Source organism: Chelonia mydas, chromosome 15 (genome assembly GCF_015237465.2).
Source record: "Chelonia mydas isolate rCheMyd1 chromosome 15, rCheMyd1.pri.v2, whole genome shotgun sequence".
Lineage (NCBI taxonomy): Eukaryota > Metazoa > Chordata > Testudines > Cheloniidae > Chelonia > Chelonia mydas.
In genome coordinates, this window is record NC_057856.1 from 27,925,424 (window position 1) to 27,947,650 (window position 22,227).

The window sequence follows — 22,227 nt, forward strand, 5'->3', positions numbered from 1 at the left end:
TACTTATTATTGAAATTGCAGAGCCTGGAATTATTTATCAATAGGAAAGGAGAGGAATCAGAGGCAATTTGATTGAGGTGTACAAGATTATAGCAATCAGAAGACTTAATTATTTTATTTTTTAAATTAAGCTATATAAATGAGAAATTTAAAAGACTAACAACTTATGTTTGCAATATAATTGTTATTAATGTTGCAAATTCCCCTTATTGGTTTTGAAATTAGTTAACACTATTCACAAAGCTATGCTGGTAACACGGTGACACTGGTATGCAAATAGTAAACAGAACCATGTTAGTTCAATACCCCTAAAAACAAATTCACTGCTTGCTAAATGGAAAAGGAAAAATAGGTAGAGAAATATGATTTTAAGGGGCATTACAGCAGATTAATTACAAGTGTTATTTATATTCATAGCAAATAATAACAGCAAACATTCAGGTCTAATAATCAGATGCACTGTAAATTCATACCTGGTGTCTCGGCAGGGGTACCAGATATACTTCTTGTGATACCAGCTTGTGCTGCAATAGTAACATGCAACAGTAGCTCTGCTCTATTCATCAAGCTCTTTACTAATGTTTTTGTTTTAGCCAAGGGATGTGAGGGCTTCTGAATCAGAGAATTGACTTCTTGAAAAAATTTCTCCCTAAAATGGTGAATGAAAAACCAGTGTAAACTTAGTTGTTCTTTATGCCTCCTGATATAACATATCTTAACTGGTAAAATTTTAAAGAATTCTATCTTGTAATCTATTTAATTATTGTTTTTGAGTTAAGAAATATATTCAAGTAGAAAACAGAACAATCCTACTTTTTTTTCCTTTCTCCCACCCCTTTACATAACATCCATAAATAGTTAACTGTATTTATGTCTCCAGCATTTCAAATTTTGATGAACTGTGATGTTCCCAAAGATGACCCTCTTTATGCAGAATTACCAGCAATTTGGAGAGGCCTTTCAATTCTATTTTCAAAGCAACAATCTAGTCAAGGCTTCTTTTTCACTTTGGTAGGTAAAAATCAAAGAAGTTTCATACAAGACTTAGGTCTTGATTTGGAAAGGCGTTTAAGCACATACATAACTTTAAACCTGTGGGTAGTCTTACCTAACTCAGTAAGACTGCATGTGATTAAAGTAATGAGTATACTTAAGAACCTTGGCTGAATCAGGGCCTAGAACGCTCAGCTAACAGATCCAACTACTAACCTCAATGACAGGACCATATTCTCAATATCACTTCCATCAAAGGAAATTTCTTTCATTGAACATAAAAGTTCCAATTCTTTCATTTTGCTCTAGAGAAGAACAGGATGAAAATGTATCTGATTCAGTAGGATCATGGAATTTTTTTTTTTTTTTTTTTTTTACACATATGCATTAAAAATGTCCATGGATACAAACCAAGAATATTAATCACTCATATCTAATTGCCAACTTTTTAATGCAGATACAGACACTGGGAAATCATAATATATTTTTGGGCGATCTTACTCTTTTTATATTCCTAACAAAAACTACTCCAAAAAGCAACAGTGATCAACATTTATGATGAATTCCTATTGTCAGCATATACATTAGACAACCTGAAAGCATGCACTATAATTTTTAGTACCAATAAACTTACACACTGAAAAAAACTTAGCAGTAAATGACTGAAAAGAGTAATTATACTGTAGCCCACAAATGCAAAAATAAGATAGCAAACTCTTACCTCTATGAATGAATGGGATAAACGCAATGCTTACCTCATTGAAATGATAATCATAAAAGAATGGAACATTGTTTTCCAGCTTCCCATGTATGGCATCATCTACCTCATTCTGCCATCTCTGTTCCAATTCAGCTACACTCTAGTAAAGATACAAAAATATTGAATATACATAAGCATCCATTTATCTTAGCTTCAGTAAGAGAAAAGAGGTCTTCAAGTGCATTTTGAGGGTTTTTTTTACATTTTTATGTTAGTAATATCCTTAGTAGTTAGTAATAAAAGTTATTTCTTTAGCTGTCTTACCTGCAATTGTCTTTCCATGGCATTTAGCTTCTTAAAGGTCTCACCCATAATTTTACACAGCAAATCATATTCCTCAGCATGTTCTTCCTGATACTGGAAGTTTATTAGAGACTGGAGTGCATCAACCAAGTTCAAATGTTTAATAACACATGAAACTACCATCTCCTCCATTACATCTGGCTGAATCACTTCCCTGTTACAGATGGAAACCAAACCGATTAGCAAGGATACAACATCATTTGTATTTACAGTTCACCAGCCAAGGTATTCAAGAAATTTTGCTTTAGGAACTACTGAATGCACACCAAGTTTATTTCCATCTGATATTTCTGTGCCTAATATTATTGTTACAAATATTCATTCTACATTTACTACTACTGAGGGATTGGAGAATATTTTTATTTAGTTTCTTTGCTTTGTGCATTTGAGAGCACTTTGTGTATCAATTTCAATAATAATAAAACATAAATTAGCAAAATAGTGGTGAAGAAACAGTTACTTACTTTATACTAGGTCTAAACTGAGGCCGAGCACGTCCAGATATTTCCCTGAGTTTTATCATGATTCCTGGAGGCAACCTGATCCTAGGCAGATCAAAGTGATGTCCGACAGGAGGCACTAGGACATCAGAAGGATATGTGAATTCTCGATCCTCATCTATAGTAAGAGGCAGTGGAGAAGGACTTGGAGTGAGGGCTGGAGATATTACTCCGTTGGCCTCCACCTGCCACTGGCATCTGAGAAAATAAAGATAAACAGTTACCCATATTGAAGAGCCTTTAGTTTCTTTCTAGCTCTTACTCTTCAGGTTGAGAAAGGCATAGTGCAACACCCTACCTAAAAATATTGTATATATGGCCTTATTTCAAAACATGAAGAAAGTATGAGGTTCATGCTTCACAAGGGCTGGATACCACACCCATTGAAACCAATGAAAATTTTGCCACTGATGTAAACGAGAACAGAATCTGTCTTACAATGCATAAACCTGAAGCAGTCTTTACTGAGTCAAATTTTCACAAACCTTTTACCTCAAGGTTGTAGTGAACTGTCACATGTCCAAGTTTGGAACAAAACATGAATCCAAAGCCCCACAGCACAGAAAAAGTCTACCTCATGGATTATGACTAAGGCTACGTTTTAGTCACAGGTATTTTTAGTAGAAGTCACAGACAGTAAACAAAAACTGACGGTCCGTGACCAGTCCATGACTTTTAATAAAAATACCAGTGAATAAAACTTGTGGGGGTGGGGGGGGGGCGCAATGGGAGCTGCAAAGCCAGCACTCTGGGCAGAGGCAGCCCGCAGCCACCTGGCCACTCCTCCACCTAGCAGCTGAGCAAGGGGGAGGTCGCTGCTTCCAGGGAGCACTCCCAGGTAAGCACCGCCCAGAGCCCACCTTACCCCATCTAGTGCCCCAACCCCCTGCTCCCTCCCACAACCAAACTCTGCTGCTGTGGGGGGGGGGGGGGCACAGTGACCCAATACTGCCCCAGCAGCGGCTGATGCGCCTGGCGCAGGGGCTGATGAAGGGAAAGCAGTGGATGTGTTGTTCCTTGACTTTAGCAAAGCTTTTGACATTGTCTCCCACAGTATTCTTGCCAGCAAGTTAAAGAAGTATGAGCTGGATGAAAGGACTATAAGGTGGATAGAAAGCTGGCTAGATTGTCGGGCTCAACGGGTAGTGATCAATGGCTCCATGTCTAGTTGGCAGCCGGTATCAAGTGGAGTGCCCCAAAGGTCGGTCCTGGGGCCGGTTTTGTTCAATATCTTCATAAATGATCTGGAGCATGGTGTGGATTGCACCCTCAGCAAGTTTGCAGATGACACTAAACTGGGAGGAGAGGTAGATACGCTGGAGGGTAGGGATAGGATACAGAGGGACCTAGACAAATTGGAGGATTGGGCCAAAAGAAATCTGATGAGGTTCAACAAGGACAAGTGCAGAGTCCTGCACTTAGGACGGAAGAATCCAATGCACCGCTACAGACTAGGGACCGAATGGCTACGCAGCAGTTCTGCAGAAAAGGACCTAGGGGTTACAGTGGACGAGAAGCTGGATATGAGTCAGCAGTGTGCCCTTGTTGCCAAGAAGGCCAATGGCATTTTGGGATGTATAAGTAGGGGCACTGTCAGCAGATCGAGGGACGTGATCGTTCCCCTCTATTCGACACTGGTGAGGCCTCATCTGGAGTACTGTGTCCAGTTTTGGGCCCCATACTACAAGAAGGATGTGGACAAATTGGAAAGAGTCCAGCGGAGGGCAACAAAAATGATTAAGGGACTGGAACACATGAGTTATGAGGAGAGGCTGAGGGAACTGGGGATGTTTAGTCTATGGAAGAGAAGAATGAGCGGGGGATTTGATAGCTGCTTTCAACTACCTGAAAGGGGGTTCCAAAGACAATGGCAGCAGATGACAGAACAAGGAGTAATGGTCTCAAGTTGCAGTGGGGGAGGTTTAGGTTGGATATTAGGAAAAACTTTTTCACTAGGAGGGTGGCGAAACACTGGAATGCATTACCTAGGGAGGTGGTGGAATCTCCTTCCTTAAAAGTTTTTAAGGTCAGGCTTGACAAAGCCCTGGCTGGGATGATTTAATTGGGGATCGGTCCTGCTTTGAGCAGGGGGTTGGACTAGATGACCTCCTGAGGTCCCTTCCAACCCTGATATTCTATGATTCTATGTCCCAGCAGCAGGCTGGCTGAGGCACAGGATGGGTCAAGGGGAAGGGCTGACAGTAGCACCCCTTAGGTATATGTAAATGATTATGGAATTACCTATACTGTACACTTTTCTCTGCCACGCACTCACTAATATTTAGGAATAAAGTTGCAGCCTAATTAATGCACATCCAGCTTCTCCTGTCCTTATTCCGGCATAGCCAGACAATTTTTTCAACAAATTTTGTCTTTTTCTCTGCTAGCGAACTATCCGTGAAGAGATTAGTGAGTTTTAGAATTGTATAACTTCAAGGAATGATTCTTTGTGTTCACAGATTATTGAAATGGTCAATACTTTAACTGATTTTACAATATGTGCTGTTTCAGAGTAGCAGCCGTGTTAGTCTGTATTCGCAAAAAGAAAAGGAGTACTTGTGGCACCTTAGAGACTAACCAATTTATTTGACCATAAGCTTTCGTGAGCTACAGCTCACTTCATCGGATGCATACACAATATGTGCTGTAACTTACATACCTAACACACACACTACAAACTTCTCAGTTTATATTAGAAGGAAATATTTGTAATTCAAGGATGCTTGGAAGTTCTCAAGTCATTCAAAATGCCACATGACTTATTTAACTAGCTAACCGCACAAATTGGGAAATTTACAATGAAATACAAACAAACATTTGCTTCTAGCTCATATTCTTGACTATTGGCTAAGAAGTTACTTTTCATAAGTATTTGAGTTGGTAAAGCTTGAGTGCTTAAAATGTTTGCTAAAAGTTAATATGGAAAGGCTCTGAACCTGGCTGAATGGAAGTTTTCTGTAAAATATTAATTAGTTTTCACAGAATATACTTCCTGATAGTCACTCAGCTTTAGTAAAGAAAACAATTTTTTTTACTGAGATTATTTCCTTACTTTCCAACAGTTCTATAGAATTAATAGAGAATTAATAGCCTGCTGAGTTAGTTATATATACAAATAAAGTGGTAGAGCAGTCAGATACATGACAGCTGGCTTAAGCGCAGCAGCAAATTTACCCTTTCTGAAAGCTACTACCTAGCCTCAATATACAAATTAAGGTAGAGACAAGTGGTGGAGGTAATATTTTTTACAGGACCAACTTCTGTTGGTGAGAGAGCGCAGCTTTTGAGTCACACAGAGTTCGTCTTCAGATCTGAAGAAGAGCTCTGTGTGATTCAAAAGCTTGTCAGGTCTTCAGATCTGAAGAAGAACTCTGTGTGATTCAAAAGCTTGTCTTTCTCACCAGCAGAAGTTGGTCCAATAAAATATATTACCTCACCCAACTTGTCTCTCTAATATTCTGGGACCAACACTGTGACAACTACACTGCACACAATTACATTAAATTCAGATTAAGACAAAGATTTTTTACCTCTGTAACAGTTTAGATCTTAAGAGTTCCTGGCATGTTTCCTCGTCTTTGGTAATTTCTGGTCCATTATATAGTATCCTTAGCATGGAGCAAGCTAACACAGAAAGGCCTAAAGCCAGGTCAACCAAGAATGGTAATCCTCCTGACACATCTTCTGAAGACTCCTGCAGTATTGATAGGGATAAACCACAACAATCCAGTTAACTTTAAAGTGGCTCTCTAAGCAATCTACTTCAAAATATGGCATGCATATCATACAGTGTCACAATATAACAAGCTCTGGCAATTTTATTTATTTTTTACTTATAGAACACTATAAATCAGTATGTATAAGAACTGAATTTGAATACTAGGAAATTCATGGGCTTACAAAACTGGAAGTCACATAACCCAAAAGGACTAAGAATTATTTTTTTGAGGGCAGGCAATTCATCACCTCTGAAAACTCCATTTTATCTTCTCTTAGACCAGACTTTGTCTTACCTCCTGGGCACAGTGGTATGAATTTTTCTTCATAGTACTTGATCCCTGTTTCCTGCCTCTCCTCCCAAGTCTGGTCTTTTTCTCTGTCCTAGAGCCATTATTTATTATTTCTACCTCTGATGCCCAGCTTACTAGTAGATACTCAACCCCCCACATTGAACTCACCTCCTACAAGCCTGGATGGATATCTAGTGGTCTCCTCCAAATCCAGCATCATTGATGCTTCATACCAGATAAGCAGAGAGTACTTAAAACTGTCTTCCATTGTTCCAAGGCCTAATCATACTACGAAGTGTGCCTAACCGTACCTCGCCAATGAAGTGAGAGATCTAAGGCAGTAGCTCCCTTCCATTGTACAGAGATGGCTATCCAAACAGCTGGTCTGATTTTTTTTTAACCCAAACCCCAACATTTAGGTCTGTTTCACAAGTACAACCACCATTTGTTTTTTTTTAATTAAAATAATGTACATAATGTAAATCAGAGAAAAATTTAAGTTTAGCCTGACAACACTGGTTATATTGACAGTACCTGTGCTCGAACAGTGCAAGCAAAGCCCCACATAGCTTTGTCCGGAGTGTTGTGCTCACGGCCACTCCTCATTTCAAAGGAGAAGGTGACTGTATCCCCTTCCACCTTAAATTTTAAAGGGAGGGGGGAAAAGACACTTAAAACAATGCAAACACTTTTTTTTTTTTTTTTTTTTTATAAAACTGGCTTATTTTATGGATTAATTTTTAAAAGAATGACCGTTGCTTTATTTCAAAAATTCTCTTTATTTCCAATTATGTATGCTAATTAAGCTCTTCCCCTTTTCACGCAAATATCCATTTCTGATTACACTTTTGTTAAGTTTTGCTGCTCGCTATCTACAGCGGGGCAAAGGAAAGAATGTGTCGCCATATGGCTACAATGATAGCTAACCCAGGCAGACAAATTTCCGCTAAAACATTTACTTTATTTTTTTGAGAGCACAGGCAATAATCACCAGCTCCTTTCCTGTGGCCAAACAGGCAGGCAAGCTCTTCAAGTAGAGGAAGCTAGTAAAATAACGTAAGTAAACAGCAGGAGCTGCTAACAAAACTATGTAATTTCTGACAAAATAACATTATCGTCGCTAATTTGAGCCACTGGAACAGAGTGTTCCCAAGACTAGAACTTCCAAGTTGCAAGTCAAAGCACTGCTGTCTAACTGAACAACCGCCTCTCGCTTTCCTTTTTGACAATGTCATGTTTTATCAAGTACATACCCAATTTTAGTATAGGACAACACTCAGGATTATGCTTCAACACAACTACATAAGGGAAGTGATATTACATAAATCAGAGAGAACATACTGAACACATTCTAAGTTCACCAATCTTGGTAGATCTCTGGAAATTCCTATAGGTTTCTGAGAATCTCAGATTTCTATTTCTTGTTAAATGTATGTTCCCAAAAAATGCATATTACCTGATTTTAAAAAAACAGACAAATGGGTAGGAGAACAGAAATGGTTATATTTAATATTTTTAGTGGCTTGTGTGTTGTCCTAAAACTATGCCCCTATGGTCCTTGAGCCCATTTGCACAGCCTCAGGGTCAGCAGGAACTTTTGCTATATATACTCATGGGGAATGGTAGTGTCTTGAAAGTCTCCGAGATTGGAAGTGCAGTTCTTTCCTGATTCTTCTACAAGATGCTAATCGTGGAATGCCATTACTGCCAAAATGAGTGCCATGCTCCTATAAAATATGGGCAGCAGTAATGTTGTATGGGACAAGAGTTCCTTCCCCAAGGACATAAACACCATCTTAGCGAGTGCTCTCAGAGATAAGCTTACACTAAAATATTTGGGCTCGACTACTTCAAAAATAAGTGTTAAAAATAATCTCGATACAGTTTTCAAAAAGGGACTTTTCTATGTGAAATATTGTTGTTTTGTAATACTGTACCTTCACTAAGTCTTTCGGCCAACCCGTTCCTAAGACACTACGGCTGCCATATCCCAGTGTATTGCCTCCATACTCAGCAACCTTCCTACTGTTTGTGTTAGGACCAGCATAGATCACCAACTTCAAAACATAAAATACACTGTTAGACTGTAAAAGAAAAACAAAAAATCTAATAATAATACTTAGCACTTACACAGCGCTTTACAACTTCAAAGCGCTTCACAAACATTAAGAAACAAATCCTCACAACAGCCTTGTGAGGTTGATAGGCAGCCAGGCAAGTATTATTTCCCCATTTTACAGATGGGGAAACTGAGGCAGAGAGGGCTAAGTGACTTGCCCAAGGTCACACAGGAAGTCAGTGGCAGAATTTGGAATAGAAATCAGGAATTCAATCCTAGCTCCCAGAGTCCCATGTTCAGCCCACAAGAACATGCTGCCTCTCTAAATAAAGGGCTGGATCCTGCTCCTTTTGAAGTAAATGGGAGTTAACAGTTTGCAAATGACTTCAATGGGGACATGATGAGGCCCAAAGTTTTTTGGTTTTTTTTTTTTAAAAAGTGCTTAAAAGTTAATGGTTACAAAACCAGTAAGTTTAAGATTAGGTATCACAGGACTTAAACTACGTTAGAGAATACAAAGCCACAATTACTAAGCAGTATAAGTAAGTGGCTCTTAGATTACACAGAAAAGAAGGGTGGTATTTCATTAGCTATATTCTTGAAATTGAAAAGACATATTCATATTAATCCATGTAAACAAGCCATTTATAATCAGAAAGTTATCCTTTCCAGTTCTGCCCAGTTTGAACAAACTGTGCTGATCTACAAAGGAGACAACTAAATTAAAGAAATAAGGAAAACTGGGTGACAGAAAAAAGGAGAACGAACTCAACATGTTTTACAATAAAGAGGAATAATCTAAGCAGTCATGAAATGGATGTCAACAGGGAATGCTGGTCTGAGTTTGTGGAGGAGGTAACCTTTCTGAGGGTTATTATATTTCTCCCATTGAATTACCATCACCACATTCCGGCACCTTAGGGGAAATGTTCTGTACGAAACCTAATTCTTTAAGGATCTACCAACTAAGTTTCCTGCTAGACAACAGTGACATTCACTGGACATTACGTTCTAAAAAAGTCCTTTGTAAATGTTTAGCCCATACTTTTTGACCTTTTCTTAATAGAATTATAGAAATTATCCCGCACAGAAATCAGAGATGGAAAAGATCTATTAAGTCATCCAGTCCCATCTTCCTGCCATTTCAGAATAGCTCCCTCATTGTGTATTTTCCAGTCTATAATCCAACCTAGTTTTACACATGCTAAGAGAGGAGACTGACACCCTTCCCCTGACACCCTTATTCACAGCTGCCCACTACCCTAAATTTCTTTTCATCTCTAAATTCTAGGATTCTACGGAGAATCAGACCTTGTGGAATTACAGTATGTTAGCATTGCTGTCAGTAAAAACCTCCCACATCATCCTCGTTACTAGTAATAAAGTGCCATGGGTGAGGAGGAGCAGCAAAGATGAAAATGAGAAACATTAATGAAAGACACATAATAAAGAAGTTTCTGTACTGGCCCTTGCTTACCTTATCATAATCGTACTGTGAAGAACATCTGCTATCAAATCTAAGATATAAACAGCGGGCTCCTGGAATATGTACAGTTTCTTTAAACTTATAGTTGTCCCTGACAGGATGCACTGTTTCTACAGTTTTCCCAGCAGCCCAGGGAGCTGGGATTTTCAAGCCAGTGAGAAAACCTGGCTCCTCTTTCTCTTCTAATATTCTGAAATCACAGAAAAAGCTAAAAGGTAGTACTGAAGATGTACACATATAGTTTTGTATTATATATTCAAACACCACCATAAGATGTTTTAAAAAGCCTAATAATTCTCTTCGGGTTATTAACAGCAAACAAAATATTTGTCTAATCACTTTAAGCAGGTGTGTTGAGGGTACAATGGCAGCTTAAATAACCTGAGCTCTTTACATTACAAATAAAACATGCCAAGCTGTAACCTGTAAACTTGGATATGTCACAGTTTTAGAAATCTAGAAAGCCCTGGAAAAAATTATATCTAACAAGTAATGTATTGTACTATAAACTGGTTCCAGTCTTTGAATGTTAATACATAATCCATTCCCTCCTGGGATAATACTTGATAAAAGATAAGATCACCATAAAAGAATATATACGTAACATTTCATTCAAGTCTATGTAAGTCTGGAGTGCAAAGGAAGTTGTTGCATTTCACATATCTCAAAAAACTGCTTTCAAAACTACCAGTGCAAATACCAAAAGCTTAAATGTGAAATTAAACAAAACTTGCACATGATAACTGGATTTAAGCTGAGACTATATTCTTTTCATTTGTGACTTAAGATTTAAAACCAGGACTAGAGATAAATTACATCTTGCCCATTACTACTTAAAAATTACAATGAATTTAGAATACTCTATGCAGCTACAGTGAACCACATTTTGTTATAACGCTCTCTATGATTCTGTACATTGACCTGGGACTCAAGCATGCAGAAATCCTTTTCAAAAGCTAGCAAGAGCACACACGCATGCTATACTTCATCTAAGCTTCCCATTAGACCCATATTTCTACTCTTTATGGGATATTATTTCTTTTCAAAAAATTAAATGCACTTTGTAAAGCCTTGTTATGTAAAATTGCTTTGTAGATTCAGACTACTGTAATGCTGACCCCTCAAGATCCTTGCTTCTATGAGTCATTCACTCTTCAGCAATGGTCAGACCAGAAGCAACATAATTAAAAAATGAGTGTTTTCAATACAAAAGTCGTGAATAATGGGAGTAAGAGGCAATCACCTCTCATCAGGGAACAGCTTGCCCTTCTGCTCTGAGGTACCACTGGGGGAACTGCCCACCTCTGAGAAAACTGGAGACTGGGTTTTAAGCAACAAGGCCGTCTGCAACAAACACAAACAACTTTATAAACACATGAAGACCATGTTTCACTGTAAGAACTGTGTAGGTTTCTGAAGCTTGTTAATATTACGCTGCATAGTTATTAATGCTGTAACTTAGACTGGATAGGGCACAATGGATAGCATCTGTTTCTGTTACTAGTAGTTGCCAAGCAGCAGTTCTTGAACTGTGATCCATGGACCGCTTGCTGATGGTTTGTAGAGAGCTGGCTGGAAACATGCCACCAGCTCTCCTCATTGTTTCTAGTGGCTAAATCACATATTTTTTAAAAAGCTAAAAATAAATTAAATGCTTTCCTATTATTACTTTTCCATATAAACAACTGCTGTTGTTGCCACAGGGACATTGTGAAATTGCCCATGCGAAGGGAAGTTGGTGTATGAAAATCTCTTGTAGGATATAGTCCTCACCATGAAAGTTTGAGAACCCTTGAGCTAACAAATTAAGGGAAAAACTTAGTTAATGTAGCTATATAAACACCATCACAAATTAGAAAATTCTCCATGTGTTAATAATTTGGAGAAATTTGCTTCTAGCTAGAACAGGGGTGGGTAAACTTTTTGGCCTGAGGGTCACATCGGGATATGGAAATTGTATGGTAGGCCATGAATGCTCACGAAATTGGGGGTGGGTGCGGTTGGGGGTAAGGGCTCTGGGGTGGGGCCAGAAATTAGGAGTTCAGGGTGCGGGAGGGGGCTCCAGGTTGGGGCGCTGGGGGAGGGGTGAGGGCTCTGGGGTGGGGCTGGGGATGAGAGGTTTGCGGCTCAGGACGGGGCTCCAGGCTGGGACCAATGGGTTCAGAGGGCAGGAGGGGGATCAGGGATGGGCAGGGAGGGCTCTGGCTGGGGGTGCAGGCTCTGGGGTGGGGCTGGGGATGAGGGGGTTGGGGAACAAGAGGGGGCTCTGGCTGGGATCCAAGTGTTTGGAGGGGAGCGGGAGGGGGATCAGGGTTGTGGAAGGGGATAGGAGTGCGGGGGGGGGAGAGGGGGAAGGCGCTCAGGGGTGCAGGCTCCGGGCGGTGAGTACCGCAAGCAGCTCCCAGAAGCATGTCCCCCTGCCGGCTCTGAGCACAGCCAGGAGGCTCTGCACGCCGCCCCAACCACAAGCGCCATCCCTGCAGGTCCCATTGACCAGGAACCGCAGCCAATGGGCAGCGAGGGCAGCGCCTGCGGACAGGGCAGAGCGCAGAGCCACCTGGCCACACCTCCACGTAGTACGTAGGAGCCGGAGGGGGGCTCATGCTTGCTGCTTCCTGGGAGCCGTGGGGAACGGGGTAAGCCTTTGACCCCCCTGAGCTAGAACATATAAGGACTTGGTCTTTTCATACTAGATCTTAACATGTGTTTCCTTGTATGTGAACAACGCAAGGACAGCTTTGATCCAAAACAATAACAAGTGATTAGTTCTTATTACATTTTTATCAATCTTGGTATTGTGGAAGAACCCCACCAACAGCACAGCTCATTTTGGAGAGCTAGTATAGATAACATTTCACCATTATTCTTTAGTCTTGATATTTTACCCTGGTATCCTTCATGAGAATACCATTGATAAATTTAAACAAATAAATATTAAACTTGTTTTAAAAATCTATACTTCAATCCACTGTATAATGGCCATACCTGACTGGTATAAAGTACCAGCTGTACCAGCTGAGGCATCAGTGCATCGGCCATGGTTAGCGTCTGTAAATTTGGATGCATCAGAGACGTCAGTAATACCGGAAGCAGGTGACCAAGCATAGTAGCTTTGGTAACTTGTTCCAGGCCCTTTAACCTGCAACAAGAGTCAAAAGTGCACACTAACAATTCTTTTCATAGAATGCCACTACTATTTTTATTTAAAGAAATGAGTTTAATACCAAATCAGATTGCGTAAGTAAATGATTCAAAGTGCAGCAGAAAACTTTTATGTGCAAGTGTACTGAGAATATCTATTTTAATATCTACTGAACACTCCAGTGTCTCATAACATATACGATAAGATTCACAATCTTTTCTGGTAAGCAATTCCTATTTAGGAATGACAGTCCTAGAAGACTGTTTGGTGAATGCTAATTAAATTCTTAATTTACTGTAGTGCCCAGACACCCTGGTTGAGATCAAGGCCCCCAGTATACTATGCATTGTACCAACAAAGGCAGACGCAGGGCCCAGCCCACAACTCCTTACGATATAAAAGTGCTGTTAGGCATCTGAGTCTCCAAGACTACGTATGAGGAAAAAAACCACCAAAAACCGAGTCTGTACGTATGGAGAGCAGCCCCAAAAAAGGGATGTATTCCAAAAAACACAACACAGACCCTAAGGGTGCAAACACAATATGCAGCTCAAAGGCTAGAGTCTGAAACAGGATTTTTTCTAGAAAAGCCTTCTTCATTCTGGATATTTCAAATAACTTTTAGGCCTAACTCTTCCTTTTTCAAAATGGAGATATTTTCAAAACCCTTAAGATTTTGGGGAGTTTTTTGTTTTCCACTCCCAGCTTTCACTTCCTGCCTGAAGAAAGAGGGCAGAGGGTGCTGCTTGGATGATATACAAAGGGTATTCGAGTAGCACTAAGGAATGTGACGGATACAAATGCTGCTGCCAAAGAGATCTTCAGGAGATAAAGACCCTAACCTACAGAAATTCTAGCAGGATGGATTCCAAAAGGGTGTTGGTGATTAAGGTTGTTTCCATTTATTATAATGTTTATGATACTTAGTCAAGTAACTGGACTAACTATAGCGCTAAAGAGACTTATGATTTTCGAGTGTCTCTGTTGATCTGTATATTATGTTAATACAACTGAAATCAATTTACGGAAAGCCCAATTCAAAGCTCTCCAAAGGAAGACTGCCTTAGGGATGCCAAAGGATAATTCATATTAAGAACAGGTTTCAGAGTAGCAGCCGTGTTAGTCTGTATCCGCAAAAAGGAGTACTTGTGGCACCTGAGAGACTAACAAATTTATTTGAGCATAAGCTTTCGTGAGCTGCTCTTCATCGGATGCATATTAAGAAATAGCTCCTGCCCTTCAATAATTTGATTATTAAATTAAAAACAAAAATAAAGGGAGGTAAGAATTCTGATAGTATTAGTTTCCCTTTACTAAGCAAGCTGATTCACACAATGGGCAGCAGCTCACATATTTCAGGCTAAAAGTATGAATTCAGGTTGTCTTACCTCTGCTCTCTGTCAGAAATGTTGCTGTTTATAACAGCTGTAGTGACCTGTTGCAGTATTTCTAAAACTTCATCACATCCAGTCAGGATTTGTGTAGCAAGAGCCAAAATACTGGTCTTTAGCTCCTAGGTACAAAATGTTATACAATAATACTTAAATTCCTAGACAATAAACAACTGACAACTGAACAAAATGATGGGTTTCCAAATTAAATAATGATAATGTGACCTGGCAACCCTATGGTAGTAGATTCATCCAAGACTTAAATTTGATTTGTAATGCTAAGCCCTAAAGTGCTGGGAGAAACTAGGTGCATTTTACAGGATGCACACGCAATTTCTAGGTAGGGAAGGAGTCCCCAGTCCAGAGTACTGCAGTGGTGATAGAATGCCCTAGAAGGTATGAGGATAACTGTAGAGAGAAACTGAACAATGAGAACATGAGTGAATAGTGAAAAAGACAGACAATAGTATTGAAACATTTAGAATTTACTCAATAAGCTTGAACATAAATGGCATTAGATAACAAGCATACAAGTGCCTATAAAAAGCAGCAGACAGAAACAGCCCAATGACTTTAGCAATACAATTAGTAAGATTATGAGATAAATTACAAAACAACCTGAGCTTTGGGACAAAACTGACACTTATGTACTGACAGCACTACCCAGCAGCAGTGTAAATGTAGTCACAATTTAGTAAACCTCAAATCAATGAAACCATCATAATCCCCCAACCTCACCTTTCCCCCAGCTCCCTCTGGGACAGGGAGAAAAGATGGACCAAGCAGCAAGCTCTGAAGATTAGCAAAGTCATGCTGATAGAGATCAGGGGAAAGACCATTCCATTTTTAGTTAAAAAAACAGCAAAAATTTTATGAGTGAAGTCAATAGTTATAGGAGGCCAAAATATCTTCTGAAAGCGGTAAGTTTACATATAAAAATCTCTAGAGTAGATGATGTCTAAAATTGTATTCCAAAGCTAGTCTAAATATGAAATTAAAAAAATACGAGGTCCAAAAGACACTTACGTCCTTTAACAGCCAAGTCTGAAATGCCTTGACGCAGAATTTTAGAAGGGAAGTGCTGGCAGACTAACAATATAGTGTCAAATGAAACTATACAAAGAACAATCACAGATTCTAGCTGAAGTATGAGACAGTATTGACTTCCACTATGTAACTTCTTCAACACAACAAAAACTGACAACACAAATAGATTCTACCAGTAAGTTGCACTGCTGAAACATAAGAACTGTCAGAAGAACACTGGCCGTAGAAAACAGTACTAGAATAAAACTCGGTGTTTACCTGTACCTTCAATGTCTCTCCCTGCAAGGAGCTGTCACTGTCATCATTTTCATCAGGTTTAATCAAAATAGTATTACTCAGAAGGTGGTTCTGTACAGCCATCAGATACCGCAAACATGAAGATGCAGCCTTTAATATAAATAAGCACATTTTACATTATCTGAACTTTTTAAATCGGACTTGGCACAGGCAATCCTTGTGCTTTTTTAAAGTATGAAAAAGGAAACAAGCAGGGGAAAAAAGTACAAGAAAGATACAAAATTCCTGTTATTGAACAAATTATTGTCACTGAGTTACATAGTCCTTGCTGAATCAGCAGAATCTCACTAATTCATACTGAAGGCTGGGAGACCAAGGTATTTAGTGAACTAATAAGTAGGTGAAACATTTAAAAAATATGAAGCATCATAAAGCACTAAATTTGTTTCAAAAATGTAGTTGTAATTAAATACTAAATGTGTATGCGTATATGTTTTGAGTGTTTATAGTAAAAGTAATGAAGTCTTAACATGAGACCTCACTGCAGAGCTCAACCATGAAATCTTTGCTAAAAGGAGACGCACAGTCTCTGGTGTGAGATTTGAGGAGTGCAGGTCAATGAGACTGAAATGAGAATTAGTAACTTTACTAACATAGTAAAGTACTGTAGTAAATCTGAAAACAACAGATCCCAAACCTCATCCCACTTATTATTTCCCCATTGCTGCAACCTCATGTTCTCCTACTCATTAACGGTTGTGCAAGAATATCTATGTAAATTTTTACTACTCAAAATTTCAGCTCTTTACTCATCTCCCAACTCTGAGCATACAGTATTCCTTTCTGCTTGTATGCATAATTAAACACAACTCTAAAAGGCTCTCTCTATATTCTAATCCATTTTGTAAATCATTCTGTGAAACTTTGAAAGACCTTATACAAAAATAAATGTTAAAACTGAAACAGTTTGCAAGATGCCAGGGAAAATGTATCAATATGTTAACCTGCTTTAACACTATTATACAAGATCAGTTTGTAATGAAAGCGTCCTGCCCCCTTTTCTATTCATGAGCATTTTAATTCAGTAATATTAATCAGGTTTTATTTTTGCAACAATATGCACTTAAAAACTCCCTCCCCTATTCCTTTTCAAGATTGCATTATTGTATTCATTACACTTCTACATAAAAGGGAATGGGTGGCTGGAATCAAGAAATAGAAAAAACTTAAGCAAATTGAATATTTTCAACAAATACATTTTACTTACAGGCACAGTTGAAAGAAGTCTTTGAAATTCATCTTTAGATACAGTTTGGCACTTGGTGATTAAGATGCAAGATTCTCGAACAACGATCTTGAGAATGTAGTGCAAAAGCTCATCGTTTAGTCTTTAAAAATGCAGGAAAGACATGAGAAGATGTTGATGATTTATAATTAAAGAAAATTAATGACTGATACATTCAACACACCTGAGAAGTCTTGACAAACCACATTACAAATTAGTTTACACTGACTGAATGACTGCATCAGAGATGCTCAAGCACTAATATGTTCAACCAAAGCACTCTGATATCAAAGATGTTTGAAAAATAAAATGTCTCTGACCACAGTATAATACAAGATAGATATAGCTCTGGCATGTTTAAAATATCAGTACATTCTGCATTCATTTTGCTCACTGTACCTCCAAAGAGTCCACATCAAGTGAAGCCTTCTTTTTTAATAAAAAGAAACCCCTTCCAAACGTCAATCTTTAAGTAAACATTAGAGCTTCTTGAGGGTGATAGTCTTAGTGCTGAAGAGTGACACCTAATAAAACGTCATCTGCTCTCATTTACCTATCAGGGAATTCACAAAAGTCTCCTCCAAACCACTTATGCAGTTCTACAGAAATTTCCAAAAGTTCCATAATACTTCAAACCACCAGAGGAATTCAGCGCTTTCAGCAAACGGTACAGTATGTACACAAGGCTAGCATTAGCTCAAACTGCAGCAACAAAGGGAATGAGTTGTTTAGGCAGAAAGTAGCTCAGTTTACAATAATGCTGACAAGCCAAATGCACCTCAATACAAATTAACAGCGACAACTGTGTTATTTCACTCTACCTGTAATGATCGTCATCTTCACTTCCAAATCTGTTGTTCTGAAGCTGTTCAGCTAAGTTAGTAAGGATCACATCACGAAGTTGGGAGAGCCCACTATTTCTCTCTCCTACAATGGCAGAACATGAAAAATGTTGTAAAACAGCCTTCTTTAGATACATTTTATTAATTCATAAGGAATGTTGCTGGACATACACTTCTGACTAACAGTAACTATGCTTACAATTTATTGAGATTCTCCACAGACACATAAGCAGTTTGAGACTTACTGCATATGCAGTACTCTTAAATTTTGAACGACTCACTGATTTTAGTTGAGTGGAAGATACCACCACTGTGGTCGACAATGTAGCCTCTCTACACACATGCATATCAACGTTTATGATGTCTACTTTAAGATGAGGTATGATATGGAGTTGTCAAGCGGTGCCGTTACCACAGAAATGGGGATAACTAATGACACCATCAACACATTAAAATGACCACTCCGAAGTACTTGCATTCGTTTCTTTAATTTAAGGACGCTATGTATTATTTCAAGATATAACACTGGATTTCTTTGTGACCTCAATGCATCACAAGAATCTAAAAGGTAAAACAAAATCTAATAATCAATTTGTACAGGTATCATTGGGTGCATGGGATCCCAGTAATAAGTGAGTGTTGAGAGAATGTGGAATCGGTCAGCGCTACGCTTGGCTGATGCAGCAACTCATGGTGTCGGACACCATCAGGTGGTCGAGCGGACATCTACCTAGAACGCATCACCGGACATTGGCAATACCAGGAGGGATGAGCTGGAGTGCTGATGAGAAGCGCAGTGGGGAAAGTAACTGAAATACAATCCATGAGAAAAGTATTTTCCAAGTGAACAATCTACCCTAAATGCTCAATTACTGAGGACAATCTACATTCATTCCTATATTTGCTTTCTACAACCAACTCTCCGTATAACTTTTCATTAGTGATGTACCCGAGTATTCGGATTCTAATATCTAAACTGTATTGTTAAATTTATTCACCTTAATTTGGGTTATTGCTGATTATGCACTATATGTATCTTATGAATTTTTAAAACAAACTTTGTATTGTGGATAATCCGATGTACAGACACTCTCTTCTTAACCTGTGTACTATATAATTTTTTTTTTTAGCACTAGTGACATTTTTAGTTATCATCATCATCATCTTGTTGATCATTATGATCTCTGTCGAGAGTGAGTGGGTTACCATACTCACTTTACTGCCTTGGCATGTACATAGGTCTATGCAGGGAAGATTGTCCTGGCTACAGACAGTTGACTCTTTAGCGACCCAGTGACTTGTCCTTTTTGATGCAGTAACAAAGGGAATGAGTTGATTGAGAGTAGATTGAGGCACAAGCAATTCAGGTCTCTGTGGATCTTTTCTTTCTTGGTCTGACCGCAGCACTGCTACCAACTTCCTTACTTCCAAAACTGTGGCTTGTCCAGCACTCTCTTCCAATTTGGCAAGATCTTTTAAGTGGTAAGGTCCCTTTGTTTTGACAACATTAAACAATTTTTTTCTGAGCACCAAATAGGGATGACACAGTCATCTTGTTAATGTGTACAACAGGAAGTATTCAGAGTAGCAGCCGTGTTAGTCTGTATCCACAAAAAGAAAAGGAGGACTTGTGGCACCTTAGAGACTAACAAATTTATCTGCGCATAAGCTTTCGTGAGATACAGCTCACTTCATCGGAAGTATGTGCATGACAGTTTGCATGCACGGGTATGAAGCAATGCTTGTCAGTTGTGCTGGTAATGGTATCTGTTTCAATCCGCACATTATCTATATGTTCCACTCTTGGAAAGTAGAGAACAGCAAGGATCAAAACAACTGTATCAAGTGACCTAATTACTACAGTTTCTTTGATACAAAGAGACTCAAATGCCATACTGGTACATACAGCATGCAGAAGCATCCTTCTGTCCACTTCCACTTGAGTACTGTACAAGTCCTGGGCTTCTTCAATACCTCTACTGGCAATGGACTTTGCTCCTTCACCATTGGAAAAGCCTCAGTCAAGGAGGAGTGTTTGTGTTGGGTGTGCTCCTACACACACAGGTAGATTTTGAACCATAAACTCAGAGGAATTTCACAAGTGATTGCTTACTGGATGTCAACTTTAGAAACTTTTTCCACTGAGGCACAAGATGTCCACCAATCGCCTGGTATTTCTTGCATCCATCTTTAAATCCTGTCCAGCGCTGTCTTTCTGCAGTTTTCACAGAAAGTTTACCCACAAAAACTTATGCCCAAATAAATCTTAGTTTTTAAGGTGCCACCGGACTCTTTGTAGTTTTCACAGAGTTACTGTTGTCATATCTGTCACAGACTTCGATTACAGAATTAGCTTTGTCAAATCCTTTTTGGACCTGCCTCAAATATTCAGCAGCCCATTCATCAAATGTGTGGAACTTGTCTTCAGTCATCATTTGCATGACAGCTACGGCATCTTGGATGTACTCTGTGGTTTCTTTGTTGCATGCTCTTAGCTCATGAATTATTCCAGCTTGATTTTACAGCTGATACCCTAATTCAGCTTTGTCTGTTCTTTTCATTGTTCCATCAGTGGGACAAAGGCACAGGTCTTACTGGCTGACTAAGAACAGTTCCCATTGAAACATCATCACTGCATCTTGTGAAGGACAAGGCTCTGTGGAAAACTAGGATCTGCTGTGATTGTCCCTCCCTTGCCAGACTTAAATTTGTTCTTCTTGGCCATGTCAGCAAGTATTTTGATGCCAGATTTCTTGATTGGGCAGCTGAAGAAGCTGTGTCTCTTCAGAATCAAGTGCACCTCTCACAAGTCTCTCCATTTGTTCTTCACCAACATCTGCTATTTTCAGTAGAGCTCCCATACAACTGATGTTACATGCAGTTTAGTAGATATTTTGATAAGCATCCTTGGATGTACTTCAAGGTCAAATGGGTTTGTCATGTTGTTGATGACATGGTTGGTAAGAGAACATAAGAATGGCCATACTGGGTCAGACCAAAGGTCCATCCAGCCCAGTATCCTGTCTACCAACAGTGACCAATGCCAGGTGCCCCAGAGGGAGTGAACCTAACAGGTAATAATCTAGTGATCTCTCTCCTGCCATCCATCTCCACCCTCTGACAAACAGAGGCTAGGGACACCATTCCTTACCCATCCTAGCTAATAGCCATTAATGGACTTAACCTCCATGAATTTATCCAGTTCTCTTTTAAACCCTGTTATAGTCCTAGCCTTCACAACCTCCTCAGGTAAGGAGTTCCACAGGTTGACTGTACGCTGAGTGAAGAAGAATTTCCTTTTATTTGTTTTAAACCTGCTACCCATTCATTTCATTTGGTGGCTCCTAGTTCTTATATTATGGAAACAAGTAAATAACTTTTCCTGTAACATGCTCTTCATCCCTCTTCAGGTGCAGAGGCAAGGACTTGTTTGAGGACTTAGTCTTCATTACTTCTTGTTAGGACACTTCTTTCTCTCATAGCTTTTGCATATTCATAATATGAAGCTGTGTACTGTCATCTCTAACTCTAACACTGGCCTATGCATACGTGTAACTGAATTAAAAGCTAGTTTCCAGAATATTTCAAAGGCTAGTACTGCATGCATAGGCAATTACAAATTAAAACCTTCTACCAGGCAGACTAGATGCTACATTGTATGTACAAAATCTTACAAATGGCGAAGCGATTTGATCATTGTGATCGTTCCCCTCTATTCGACATTGGTGAGGCCTCATCTGGAGTACCGTGTCCAGTTTTGGGCCCCACACTACAAGAAGGATGTGAAAAAATTGGAAAGCATCCAGCAGAGGGCAACAGAAATGAGTAGGGGGTTGGGGCACATGGCTTATGAGGAGAGGCTGAAGGAACTGGGATTGTTTAGTCTGCACAAGAGAAGAATGAGGGGGGATTTGATAGCTGCTTTCAACTACCTGAAAGGGGGTTCCAAAGAGGATAGATCTAGACTGTTCTCAGTGGTAGCAGATGACAAAACAAAGAGTAATGGTCTCAAGTTGCAGTGGGGAGGTTTAGGTTGGATATTAAGAAAAACTTTTTCACTAGGAGGGTGGTGAAACACTGGAATGCCTAGGGAGGTGGTGGAATCTCCTTCCTTTGAGGTTTTTAAGGTCAGGCTTGACAAAGCCCTGGCTGGGATGATTTAGTTGGGGATT

General features: G+C 39.3%; 1 protein-coding gene across 6 annotated transcripts in view; it reads right to left on the reverse strand.

Moving 5' to 3' along the window:
- The window catches only part of HECTD4 (HECT domain E3 ubiquitin protein ligase 4), a 124,483-nt gene that overhangs the window by 47,213 nt on the left and 55,043 nt on the right, over positions 1-22,227 (reverse strand). For 3 of the 6 annotated variants that reach the window (XM_043529480.1, XM_043529479.1, XM_043529483.1), the window contains 15 exons: positions 18,035-18,140; positions 17,196-17,316; positions 15,950-16,078; positions 14,642-14,766; positions 13,097-13,250; positions 11,355-11,455; positions 10,103-10,301; positions 8,504-8,650; positions 7,101-7,205; positions 6,087-6,250; positions 2,521-2,754; positions 2,018-2,210; positions 1,749-1,853; positions 1,210-1,298; positions 474-649 (listed from right to left, as the gene is read on the reverse strand). In XM_043529480.1, coding sequence (XP_043385415.1) covers positions 474-649; positions 1,210-1,298; positions 1,749-1,853; positions 2,018-2,210; positions 2,521-2,754; positions 6,087-6,250; positions 7,101-7,205; positions 8,504-8,650; positions 10,103-10,301; positions 11,355-11,455; positions 13,097-13,250; positions 14,642-14,766; positions 15,950-16,078; positions 17,196-17,316; positions 18,035-18,140 — 2,148 coding nt within the window. The remainder of the gene's footprint in view (positions 1-473; positions 650-1,209; positions 1,299-1,748; positions 1,854-2,017; positions 2,211-2,520; positions 2,755-6,086; positions 6,251-7,100; positions 7,206-8,503; positions 8,651-10,102; positions 10,302-11,354; positions 11,456-13,096; positions 13,251-14,641; positions 14,767-15,949; positions 16,079-17,195; positions 17,317-18,034; positions 18,141-22,227) is intronic. The other 3 variants (XM_037879155.2, XM_043529482.1, XM_037879157.2) reach the window with 3 other exon arrangements.